This window comes from Lycorma delicatula, chromosome 1, assembly GCF_047948215.1.
Source record: "Lycorma delicatula isolate Av1 chromosome 1, ASM4794821v1, whole genome shotgun sequence".
Lineage (NCBI taxonomy): Eukaryota > Metazoa > Arthropoda > Insecta > Hemiptera > Fulgoridae > Lycorma > Lycorma delicatula.
The window spans coordinates 31135463-31148519 of NC_134455.1; the positions used below are offsets into that span (position 1 = coordinate 31135463).

Sequence of the window (13057 nt, forward strand, 5' to 3'; positions counted from 1 at the left end):
CCAAGACCTGTTTTCATACAATATCATAACATCTTAGTGGCCCACTTTAAATTCTTGGACTAGACCACATAAATTTAGTCATCATTTCTCAGTTATTTATGATCAAAATCAATGTTATTATTAAATTTATTTCTTGTTATCAATAACAGTAGTTCAGATGTGTTCAGCTCTAACACAACTTAACGTTATAAATCAATTATTTTTTCATGATTCAGATATGAAATGAGAATAAATATTTCATCTTATTGTCAAATTACTTTATTTGTGTTCTGAGAATATCTTACAGGAAAAATGTATGATTATTACAGATTTAAGAGCATTCAAAAAATAAAGTCTCTAGTTTCATTTTCTGTGAGATGTTTTAGAATCGTGTCAATTACCAATAAAAGTAAAAGTTTTACTAGTGAATTTCACATATCTTGTGAAAATGATGAATCATAAGAAAAAGCGCCTATCTTCATAAGATAAAATGACTATATATATATATATATATAAATTAATGAAATAAATAACTGTAATTATAATTCCTATAATGCATAATTATAATTCCTGTAATTATAATTCGTATAATTATGTATATTCCCAAATTTATTTTATTCATGACCGCACTCACTTCTTTCGCCTGAACTCAACTAATATCACAGTTCTTCTATGTTAATTAGTGTTTTTTACAGTAACTCGATATGCTACGTAGGCTAACACGGAAGCTCAACACATTTTATGGTCTAGAAAAAACTAAAAACAACATTATACAATTCATTAATCTCAAAATTTCTTCTTTATATCTGTTACAAACTCATCAAATGAAAGTAACATTATTTACTTTTATTTCTTCTCAGAATATGATTTTAATTAACAAAAAATAAATTTAACAAGGAAAGTATCACAATATTGTATTATTTACTTTATTGGCTCTTCTTTATTTAAATGTTTATTTATTTTCTTGGCTCTTAATGCTCTGAAATATTATAACAAATATTCAGTAAAATGAACGAAAAAATTTTAAAGTACGATTTAACAGTACATGAAGACGTTAAGAAAACGGCAACTGTAATAATAAATGTTGATGTACCTTCTTCAGATTAAAGTATCAAATTCTGGCCGGTGTAGTTAACGCATATAATGTATATTTGACGCAGCACTAACATATGAAATTTATTACCGTAATTCTGAACTTATTTATCATAGATCATCGTAAAACTCTATTTAATTTAAACAATAAGATGAGATCGATATCATATCATCATGAATAACTGAAAGGAATTGTGACGGAAAAGAAAGAATACTGAAAACAAACTTAAATTAATGTAAGACGTAATCAGAGGTAATAAATTTAGTAAGTGTTGGAAAGATATTTTTGTAAAAAAAAAATCGAAGAATTTTCTTATTTATTTATTTTTGTTTCTTGCTTCATGAATTTATTCACCACAGAAGCTTGTATGTAGAAATGGGTGGTGTAGGTTAAGAAAATTACCATGCCTAACCGGGATTCGAACCCGGGAGCCCGGATGAAAGACTGAAATTCTACCTCTCCGCCCCGAATTTTGGAATTTACGAATAAATAATATATTTGTATTGTATTTGTATTGGTAAACACCAATATTGATTGGTTATCCTATAAATATTTATTAAAATATTTTTATAACTATGACTTAAAAACAGGATTTTTTACAATTTAAAAATTATTCATTAATTTCTTATTATTTTGTTAGAAAGTTTCAGTTCTAAAGCATCATCTTTTCATATAGCGTAATCACACAATTTATCAGACATTCTAATAGATTAAGGTAAATAGGTAAGTGACACTTTAGTTTTATACATATCACAGAGTGACAGAATAAAATGCATTTACAACCATCAAAAGAAAATTTCGGTACTTGGAAATGTAGAAAATTGTAATTTAATGATCTGAAAATTACAATTTCTGATATAACATTTTTCAAAAAATCTGTATCGGAAATTGTAATTTTCGGAAATGGAAAATTTTCAATTAAAATTACAATTGAAAATTGTCATTTTCGGAAATTGCAATTTCAATGTCCATCCCTGTTTTTCCTCAGAAATGAATTCTTTTAAATTATTAAAACTGTGGTCAGAATTTACTAAATATTAAAAAAATTCTGTTGTAACCGAGCTTTTGGTTTTAATAAAAAACGGTTATTCTTTAATTAAATAAATATGTACATATACGTGATTATTGCATTTAAAAATATAAATAAATGCTGCGGCCACTGATAAATGTAAATGATCCCATCAAATGTGAAATTTGATGCTAGCTGGGCTAAACGCCTGGCTGGGCAGTAAGTCAGTCATTATTCCAGCCGTATCAGAGGTGAGAGTAAAAGAGCCGCGTGCGCTCGTACACCGATACCGACGAACAACATCGCCTCACTTTCTTCCTAGCCAGTGGTGGTAACAGATGTCTGACAGCGGTACACAAACACGAGTCCTTGAGGACAAGCCAACAGCTGCTACCAGCGTCCTCCATCAAGCATGAGGTTCGTCCTCTTACCGACTTTATATTTGCTGTTAGACACGGCAAAATGTTTGCTGCACAACGAGGACAATGTTCAGGTAGATTAAGATTTTCTTTTAACGAATTGAAGATTAAATTATGTACTTCTTAGCCATGACTTTCATTTAGTACAGATGACCGATTTTGCTTGATTCACTTGGATTTAGTTAGGATTTTTTTTTGTCTCATTTTATTACTCACAAAGCTTTTAATAAAAAAATCTGAATATATCGTACGTAACACATCTTAATATTTCTAATAAAAAACAGCTAAATTAAATCAAACATTTTATAAAAAATTACATAAACTAATACAAAAAACATAATATATAACTTCTCATTTAAGGTAGAATAAACAATAAATTCTTGATAATATTTGTAAGGAAAATTATTTTGTTATTGAAATATTAAATTATCATGTATGGTCTCTGTTTGGATGTTCATTTTTAATAAATATAATAATGGTCTATGGGAAAAAATTAAAAAAATTAATGATAAAAATAGTAATTATTAAAAAAATATACAAGAGAACTTTCTTGCAACTAAAAATTGTTAATTTTTAATATTAATTTGGCTTTAGATCATCTAACGCCAAACTGCTGTTATTAAAAATAATCAGATCTTTCTAAAATTGATTGTTAAGGGTTTTAAAAGGATTCTTATACATTTCTTTGAAATTAACTAAACAGATTTAAAAAGTGCGAATATGCAAAACTACAGATGCACTGGCATAAAAATACTGTTTAAACTATAGATTTTAAATCCACGCGTAGTTAGTTATTTTTAAACATTTAAAAATAATTGTAGATGGTAAAGGTAAAGTTAATGTTGATTAAATTATAATTCCCACATTATTAGAGTACTATGGTGTTTGGATCAAATGTTGTTTCAAGAATAAAGAGAGACTAAATTGCAAACTTTCTGTCTTTTTGTAACTCGATTTGTTTTTAATAAGAAATATAAATAAACTAGTGTTCCCCTTCACGGCTTTGCACGCTATATCAATGCGGCTTCACCCATCATATTCTTTTTAATAGCAAACTCATTTATTTCACGTATGAGTGAAATAATAATCCCCCGTCTCTGCTTCGCCCGCGCTATATAGTTACTTGCGTTTCCCGTCTCGGTCTGAGAATATTTATCCCATCTTGCCAGAGGATCCTGCCCCTTGGATCACATTGTGTTCATTAAACTCATGCTGGTGAGAATAATAATGATAAATAGAAATTAAAGCATGTTCGATTTATAAAAACTAGTGAAATATTAGTTAAACTAATACTTTATAACTGGTATAACTGGTTACCAGTCCTTCGTACGGGTGAAAATGTATTTTGCTCGGATCTTAGCGTCACCCGACCTCCACTATTAGGAGGTGACCGTACTTCCTTTCTCATTTTTTCTTTAAATTTTTTATAACTTCTATGTTTTTAGTCAAATAACCGGGCGATGCAGTCAGTCGCGAGTTAGCTACTAATTTAACGAGTAGCGTTTACTCGTACACCTATATTTCTGAATAAAAGTTTCAAGGTTTTTATAAAATTATGAATTAAATATTTGTGCTAATCTTTTAGGTATTTTATTAACGAGAGTATTATTTTACGATCACAATTTATTTAATGACCTCATATTTTCAGTTTGTATTACTTTTTATGTAGGACAAAACTTTAGTTCAGGAATTTTATTTCATCAGTTTTATTGCTGTTGTTATCATTTAAAGACATCATTTCCTGCCTTATTTTCATCAGTTAGTCAATATTTTTACCTAGTATCTAGTACGCAGTAAAAGCTACTTATTGCAATTCTAGAATAAATAAAACCTAACCGAATTTAGCAAAATATTATTAAAATTTCTCCCATCCTAATATAAATGGTGATTTGGTTCAAAATAATCGTTAAGATGGATATCATCTAAGTTTTCCGATTTAAAATTATTAATCGTTGAAAAACCATCGCTTTTACTAAGTCTCTTTCTTAAGAAAATCCACTTCATTTCAATGATAATTAATCTATTTTGAATTACAACATTCAATTTCATTTCCTTTATTGAAAAACTCTGCAACAGCTATCCTAGGCTATTCGTTGCTCAGGAAAATTCTTGATTAGCTGTCGTGAGGTTATGTCTCCGTTCATTTTTCTTATACTTTAGAGGACGGTTGTAAGAATTCATAGTTATTTATAAGTTGAAAAACATAAGCACCTGATTGAATAAAAAATTGGAAACAAACAAATCAAAAATAAAATATACTACTTGTAATTTAGAATAACAGAACCTTTCGGTTTGTTCAGCAGGAATCATAATTGTGTCATTTTTAATCAATATAAAACTGTTGAGGAGTAAGTTAGAAGACTGCAATAAATAAATAAGAAATATTTATATCCTTCTACATTTTTTCTTTTATTTTTTTTTATGTTCGTTTTAATTAGTGTTATGGCTGATCAAATAAGGAGCTCCAATATTTAATTTATTGTTTACTCTATAAATTTTATTTCTTTCCAAGAAATAATATAATATCAGCTTTGACTTTTTAGTATGATTTTATATAATTAATTATAGGTTATATATTTTTAAATAATATATTTAACAAAACTTGATTTAAGTATGGTCTTATAGAAAAATAGATTTATAACAAAAAGTAATATCATTAATTATTATGCTGTATGGTTTTGTTAATTCAAAATATGGAGTGTTTATTTACATCGTAAAAATTAAAAATGTAAATTTTTAAATACGAGTGCACTACTAAATTCAGTTTACAAGTATTATTTAGGAAGTCTTTATAAACAGACTTCCACATACAGAATGCATCTATACGGGCAATATATAATTATTATATTATATGTTTATGTTTGCTCTCGTATTATTTTATTATATGAAACATAAGTAAAGCGACTCAGTCGAGAGAAAGTTTTACTTTACATAAAATAAACTCCCAACTTATTGTACTTCATCATGTGAATATAGTTACACTTTACTTACACATTGACTCGTATGTAAAAAATAACTGTACATATAAGAATAACAATGCTTTCACTTTCTTGTGAAGGTGAAAATATGACAGAATTCTAACAACTAAATAACTGGTTCTGATGAATTAGAACTTTGACTCGTTCCTCTTGGTTTTCCCTTTTTTTTGTTTAATTGTTGTATAACCGATTTTTTCTTGCTATTATAATAATAACCAGTCAATGATTCATTAATATATATGTTACCGAGCTCAAACTTTGTAATATTACTAATAATTTGTTTGAAAACAAATTTCAAATAACGATATAATACTTTTTTCATGGATAAATTGAGCTAAATTTGTTTCTATTAATTAAATTGTCAACCAAAATATAATTACAGTAAAGTTAAACAAATTAATTACCATATTTACTTGCTTAATTCACGCATATTTTTGACTACCATTATTTATCTAAAAGGTGGTGCGTAATTTATTGCTGGTCTCCGTGGCGCGAGTAGTAGAATCTCGGCCTATCATCCGGAGGTCCCGTGTTCGAATCCTAGTCAGGCATGGCAATTTCACACGCTACAAAATTGTCAATTTATCGTATCCTCTGAAGCAATATCTAATGGTGGTCCCGGAGGCTAAGGAAAAAAAGAAAAATGTGCTTGATTTATGTGATGAAACGATTTTACATAGGATTATAATGTGATAATCAGTGAGAAAATGATATTTATTTGACTGAATATTTTATTTTTTAATATTTAAAAAAAATTTGTTTAAAAATTCAGGTGCGTGATTTACGCGTATAAATATGGTAATTAAATGTTAGTTAAATTAAAAATTAAGACGTTTGACATTTTATATTGAAGTAATACATAGAACTCCCAAATCTATTTAAAAATAATATTCGTAAAGAAAGAAAAAATTTACAAACAGTTAACAATCACTCTAATTTCTTAAAATTAGACATAGAAATATTAATTAAAACTAAGTGGAAACTGTTTTTAGTTTATATAATTTATTGAACATCGTATGATTTATTTTGCTCTTAGCTTTAATAGTCTATAATAATTTACAAAAATTTAAACTGATTTTTAGTTAAAAACTAAACAAACACCAAAAAATAAAAATTGAAACGTTCATGAGTATTATTATTATTTTTTTTTTTTTGTTTAAAAACAAACCGGTTTCCGTTTGATACAAATTTAACATCCATTAAAACGTAAAAAAAGTAAAATTCCTTTGGCATGACTGAAACTCAAACGGTTTCACAACTTACTTTAAAATATCTGATTTTCATTGTATTTTGAGAATAATGCCCGATATCAAACTTCAAGAGGAATTACAATTCGGCCGTTGAACTCGTCCAGGCTCATCTTGCCTATAACTGAGGCAATATCGTTAATTGAACTCTAAAACCTAGTACATTAGACATTCAGGGATTAAAAATCTACGACTGCTATGTCCATATCTATAATTTTTCCTTTTTTACCAAGTTTGGTTGATTTAAGTTTGATTGTTCAGTTATTATTAAGTATGAAATATCGTAATTAATCTACGATTAATTTATGTAAATGAACTTAAAATTAACTTCCTATTATGTAAAAGACCGAAAAGTTCCCAAATCGAATTACATTAAATACCTTAGTCTCTGATCAAGAATATTATTTTCATATTCTTAAAAGAAAGAATTAGCAAGATAAATATGACTTTTTTTACATAAAATTCTTACGCAAAAGGAGAAAAGTAATAAGTAATAGCTAATAGTTTTTTAACTAACAGACGATCAGTAAAAATGATGAAATGATAAGATGATCTGAAATTGTGATGAAAAAGACAGTGATCAGTAATGTGATTCCTATGGGAAATAAAATTTATAATAAATTAAATTTTTGTCTGTGTATGAGTTAAACTCGTGTAACAAAATACCTTTATCTCATTTCCTTCACAAACGTCTCTGGGAGTTCCCGGAAGACAGCGTCATGTATCTAATTCGCAAAAAGAGCTTTCTCAACTCCTTTTTCTAGAGAAAACAACACTTACATAAATTTCATAATTTTATTATGGAATATCTTTCGCTTTTTTATTCTACCAAGTTGATTTTTCTTGATTTGAGCTTGGCCTGAAACGAAGTATACTCTTTTGAAAGGAACGATACACTAAAATTTAGTTAGAACCTACTTTAAGTATAAAGAGGCCTTAATTATTGAATCAGAGTTTATAATTAACTCTGAGTTCGATAAATTGCTGCTTACCAAAATATCAGGCAAATAGCACAGAATTCAGACACGGTATATAAAACAGAGAGGAATAACTCTGTCTTCAAACAGAGTAAAGATAGTTCATAAACAAATATTTGAAATTATAGTGTCTTATGTGACCATACGATAAGCTTATGTTGAATTATTACAATCATACTTGCAGAGTGCTCGGGACAAATATCTTGTATGTGCCAGCTATAACTAGACAAATAATCTGGTTGTGTGCTCCGGTGAATTTACAAGATACAAATTGTAAATCAACAGATACTGTTAATATCTTAGTTATTCTTAGGGAAATGAAGAAGCAGTTCGGGAAGGGATAAAAAGTATTAGCTTGTCACTTGTGATTGGATAGGAACTAGTGGCTGGTCGTATGCCATGCTGAAGCCAATCTATATTTCTCATCTACGTCCTATCCAATTCTGAAGAAGAAATCAAAAGTCATTACTTTGGAATAACGGAAGGAAGACTGAAACATTTCATTAAAAGAAGGTAAACACTTACCTTATTTAATCTTGATGTCCGTGGTTATGTACGATTATAAATACTGGGTTTGGGGAATAGTATACCTCTAAATTCTATGTATTGATTATAGTGCCCAGGTTCTGCATATCCATAGTGATTTTACCCATTATTATAAATGGTTTGACTCATCAGCTCTATATTCTGCAAGAGGTGAACTACACAAGCTGATGCTTGAAGATAGAATGACCTGCTCTAAGGAGAGAAGAAGAAACCGTACCGGCCTGAAACTCCTGAGAGACTGGAAAACTAGCTTTGCCCTTGGGTTGGATCACCAAGTTTTGTGAAGGTTGCAATGATCAGTTCCATAATAATCTTGGAATTTAACCCACCGGGCTGATCTAATGGTCAACTCGTCGTAAAAAACACTTGTTTAACAGCTGATTTTCGAAGTCGAGGTTTTGAGGTTCGAATCTTAGTAAAAGTTAGTTGCTTTTGTAAGGATTTGAATACTAGACCGTGGATAATGGTGAATTTGGGTGGTTGGGGTTCAATTAACCACACAACTCAGGAATAGACGGCCTGAGTCTGTACAAGATTAAACATCATACATATCGTCCTCATCTCATTGGGCCAGGGGGGATTGCTTATTGTTCACTAGTTGAACAGACTGCAATGTATACATTAGTGATATATAGGAACCTTGGAATTCGATGAGATTTCGTTATTCAAACGTCATCTTTAATTAAATTAAAGAATCCCTGGTTTCACAGAAAAAGTGTATGCAATCAGATATAAATTTCCAGTTAATGGTTTACAGACACTTGAACAGAAATAGATTAGGCGACAACAAATTTCAGTTAGAAAAGCTTCCCCAGATAAGCAGCCATTGAAAAGGAAATTCTATTCTTGATCTTGTACTTTATAACAATTAGGCTGATTTAAATTTAAGGTATGAATCATTAGGGGCTTGACGGTAGTTGAAGAATTACTTAAGGCCTTCAATAATTTAATATAACCTCAATCCTCTGGTATAATTTTTTTTTAAATTTATTTATAATTCTTAATACAGTTCTATAGCATATTCCGTGTCTACACAATTACGCGACCCGAAAGTGAACGAGAGGAAGAGAAATATTAGCGGGTATCTCAAATTAACAGTACCAGTTTTGTCTGTCAACTTATTTCTCTTTTATTAAGGCAAGTTTATTGTTTCTGAATTCTTTTGAATTTTGGGTTTTAATTGTGAAAGCCGTCCTGTATTTCTACATTTCACCTCATAAACTCCACTTTTTTGTGAAAATGTTAAAGATAGAATAAGCAGAAAAATTATTATCTTCCAAAAAAGTTAAAATAACAAAATATGTTATAAAGGGCTATACTTCAATCTTTAAGTCCAGTTTAAAAAACTTCAGCAGAAATTAAAAAAAAAATACAAGCAGCAATATATTCGACAGTTTGAGTATCGGAAAATTACATATTTACATATATTAGTTAAAAAACCACTGTGTTAAAAACTGACCACTGTTCATTTTTTGGACAAGGTCGCACACAAAACGTTGTTTGAGATGACGCCATTTTCACAAATTTACCACGAAACCAAACAAACAAGTATTCCAAGCAGCTGATTTTACGCAACCCCCTACATAAGTTAACAACTAACTTATTCATTTTAGCTTATAAAAGTATATTTTACAAGTATGAGTTTACAAAATATGAAATATTCACTTATATTAAACAAAAATTTCTGTTCACAAGGATGCTTTCTAACAGAACAAATTGCTACAACAACGATATTTAGTCATCGTTTGAAGACATTCTTTTTCGTCTATTTTCAAAAAAAATAGCAGATGTTGAAAGTGTAGTATCAGTTAAAGAGGACAAGAAAGTTCATGTAATTGAAGATAATCACGTAACATTGAAGGATAAATCTCCGTCTGTTACTCTGAGTTGTAAGCTTTATAGTAAACAAGTTTGAAATTCATTAATGGTTTTATGTATTGCTTCTTTATTTTCATTGTGATGTAGCAGAAGGCAAAGCCATGCACCCACTTTAGGTTTGCAATATTAACCTTTGTATCAAACGTTTTGTTTGTTCACTTGAATTGTGCGTTTAATGTTTGATGACTGTCATGTTCAGTTTTAATAGTATATCTACAGACTTATGAATTATTTTATGTTGTGTATTAGGTATTCTTTTATCTTTGACGGAATACGTTCTTAGAGCTGTCTCCATGGATTAAATTTACAAGTTAAATTAAATATAATATTGAAAAGATCATATATTTAATGTAAGTTACAATATAAACAAAATTTAATCTTTGTGAAGTTAATTCAATAAATCATTAGCGTGGACACTAGATTTTTTACATTGTAATTGCACTATTGTATTTTCTCATGATTCTTTTTCTCCTGTAATCACTACCCAATTCAAATTATCAGATCCTCTCAGAACAATCACATACAACATAAAACCATGTGTATCTATATGAAGTCAAATGAATGTGAACGAGAGTGTAGAGGTCTTCATTCTGAATCAAAGAGTGCAAAGTTAGGTTATAATTTAAATATGAATTTAATAAACTTGAAAATTTTAAGTATGTGATTCGATTTTATCTTCTAGAATACCACCATTTCTTTTTGCTAAATGGAACGAATGGATGTTGGTGCTCTATAATGCGATAGAGTGATCCATAGTAGAACCGAACGGGTTCCCTATCTGAACAATATTACAGCTTGATTTAAACGTAACTACAGGGTTTACCAAATCATGTGTCACTTTTAAAGGTTGGCTCAGATAATAGCACCGCAATCAACTGTGAATGCGGTTCATTCAATCCGATTCTGTTTTACTAACAATTACGTTAGTAAAACAGAATCGGAGTGTATAATCGGTAATTAAAAGTATTTAAATGAAATACAAAGTATACCTTGGATATTTAAATGTTTTTCTCTGATGTCAGAGCAAAGAAATTTTTACCCAAAAAATAGTTTACAGTTTTACGTTGACTTCAGAAATGCAAAATCTAAACACCCAAGAATGTTTACTTTTTATTTCGGTATTTTTGTTTAGTTTACTTACACAGGTTTTATTTTTCTAATTAATAATTGTGACAATTATCATAAAGTTTATTTCGACAATATAAATAAACTATTCTAACAATTTAACGTAAATACCTAAACTATGCAAAGGAATATATAAAAAAATATTTTATCTCTAAAACAAAATAGTTTAAGAAGTTTCCGGTCGAGTTTTAAGTCTGTTAGTAAGGCGACAGAGGTTTGTTTGCATTTTATCATAAAATAAGTTAACTAGGTCGGAATCCAAACATGCAAGTAAAATTTAATCAACGCATAATACAATGTATGCAGTTTTAACTAATTGTTCTATTGAGCAACCGTGGTGGTCAATTGTATTTTAATAATAACAAGTAACAAAAGATATTCACTTTCACATTCGCGGGAAGAATGTGAAAGTGAAGTCTCTTCACTAAAAATAATTCGTTGTGAAACTGACCACCGCACGACCAAAAGGCAGTCAGTTCTATAAGTTAGCGAAGTGAATTAAACTAGTTCATAAATACATTTGGAACTTTGATTCGAACTAATTACAGTTTTGTTTTAACAATTACGTTTGCTATGTATTGTTTGCTCTTGACACTGACTGTCCGTCATATCATAAATAAATTCATCTTCATTTACAGATAATTTTTTATTAATTGTGTAACAAATGCAAGATATATCACATCCTTGAAATTGAGGCCAATAAACTGGGTACTAAAGAATCAAACTTTAATATTTGATGACAATATGTAGACATCTGCGTAATACATCAAATCCTGATGAAATAGAACAATGAAAACTTTGCTTGATCGCACTGGTTAAATTAGGATTAACACTTCTCTTTACATTACCTGATGATCAATTTGAACTGTGCGAAGAAAAAATTTACTCCGAGGTCCTCAATTTGAGCCGAAGAAAAGAGCATTCTCCACTAAACGACATGAGTTGTATTTCGTTATTGTTACAGCCACTTTTTTGTTTTATTTAGTTTTTAACCAAGATTTAAACAAAGTTATCGTCTACAGATAGAATAAATGGTTTATTTCTACGTTTCTGTGCATTCTGAGTCTTATTTCTGTTAATTCTCAAGTTTTTCGCCTTTGAGTTTCTTTCAAACAGTTTTTTTCGTAGGAGCAATATTTTTCTAGAGTATTTATGTTTTAAATGAAAATAATATATTAAGAAGTGTAATTTTTTTTATGCTGTTTAAGATTAAGTCGTTCATTCGGAAATTAAATCCGTTTTAGATATATTTTAAGGTTTTAATCAAAGTTACTTCAACTATAGCTACACGTATGTGTTTTGTTGTTGCATTTTTAAAATAAATTTTCCGAAGTGAAAATGATAAAAAGTGGGTATATCGAAAGCCAGTTTAATATTAATTTAATGTCTAATCCGACTTACATTTTTGGTTTACATTAAATAGCCTATCGAGAAATACATATTGTTTTACAACGGGAAAATAGTTTTAGAGACAACAGTAAAGCTTAAATACGAATGACAAGACTTAAGAATCTATAGCCGAATCACCGAGAGGCAAACTGGAAATAATGGCGTCAGAAAGAAGAGCACCCATTTGGTTGATTGGCGAAGAATTTTCCTTTCCTTTGCGCCTCCCATCACCCCATCTAAGAAAATCAAATGCTGCCATTTGAAAACAGAAAATCTTATCAAAAGGTTGTTCACATAGTCGTTCCGCCTAACAACAAAGAACCTTATTGAAAAATTTTACAAAAAAATTGAAGACTCATTTTGCTGTTTAAAATAAGTATACAAACAGATGAAGTGCTAAAAAATCAAATTAAAAGA

The 13057-nt window shown here is 29.3% G+C and overlaps 1 protein-coding gene across 1 annotated transcript in view; it reads left to right on the forward strand.

The window, feature by feature from the left end:
• Positions 1-2344: 2344 nt before the first annotated feature.
• The window catches only part of LOC142334475 (trypsin-1-like), a 93382-nt gene continuing 82669 nt past the window's right edge, over positions 2345-13057 (forward strand). The window contains exon 1 of the mRNA XM_075382541.1: positions 2345-2574. Coding sequence (XP_075238656.1) covers positions 2494-2574 — 81 coding nt within the window. The 5' untranslated portion in view covers positions 2345-2493. The remainder of the gene's footprint in view (positions 2575-13057) is intronic.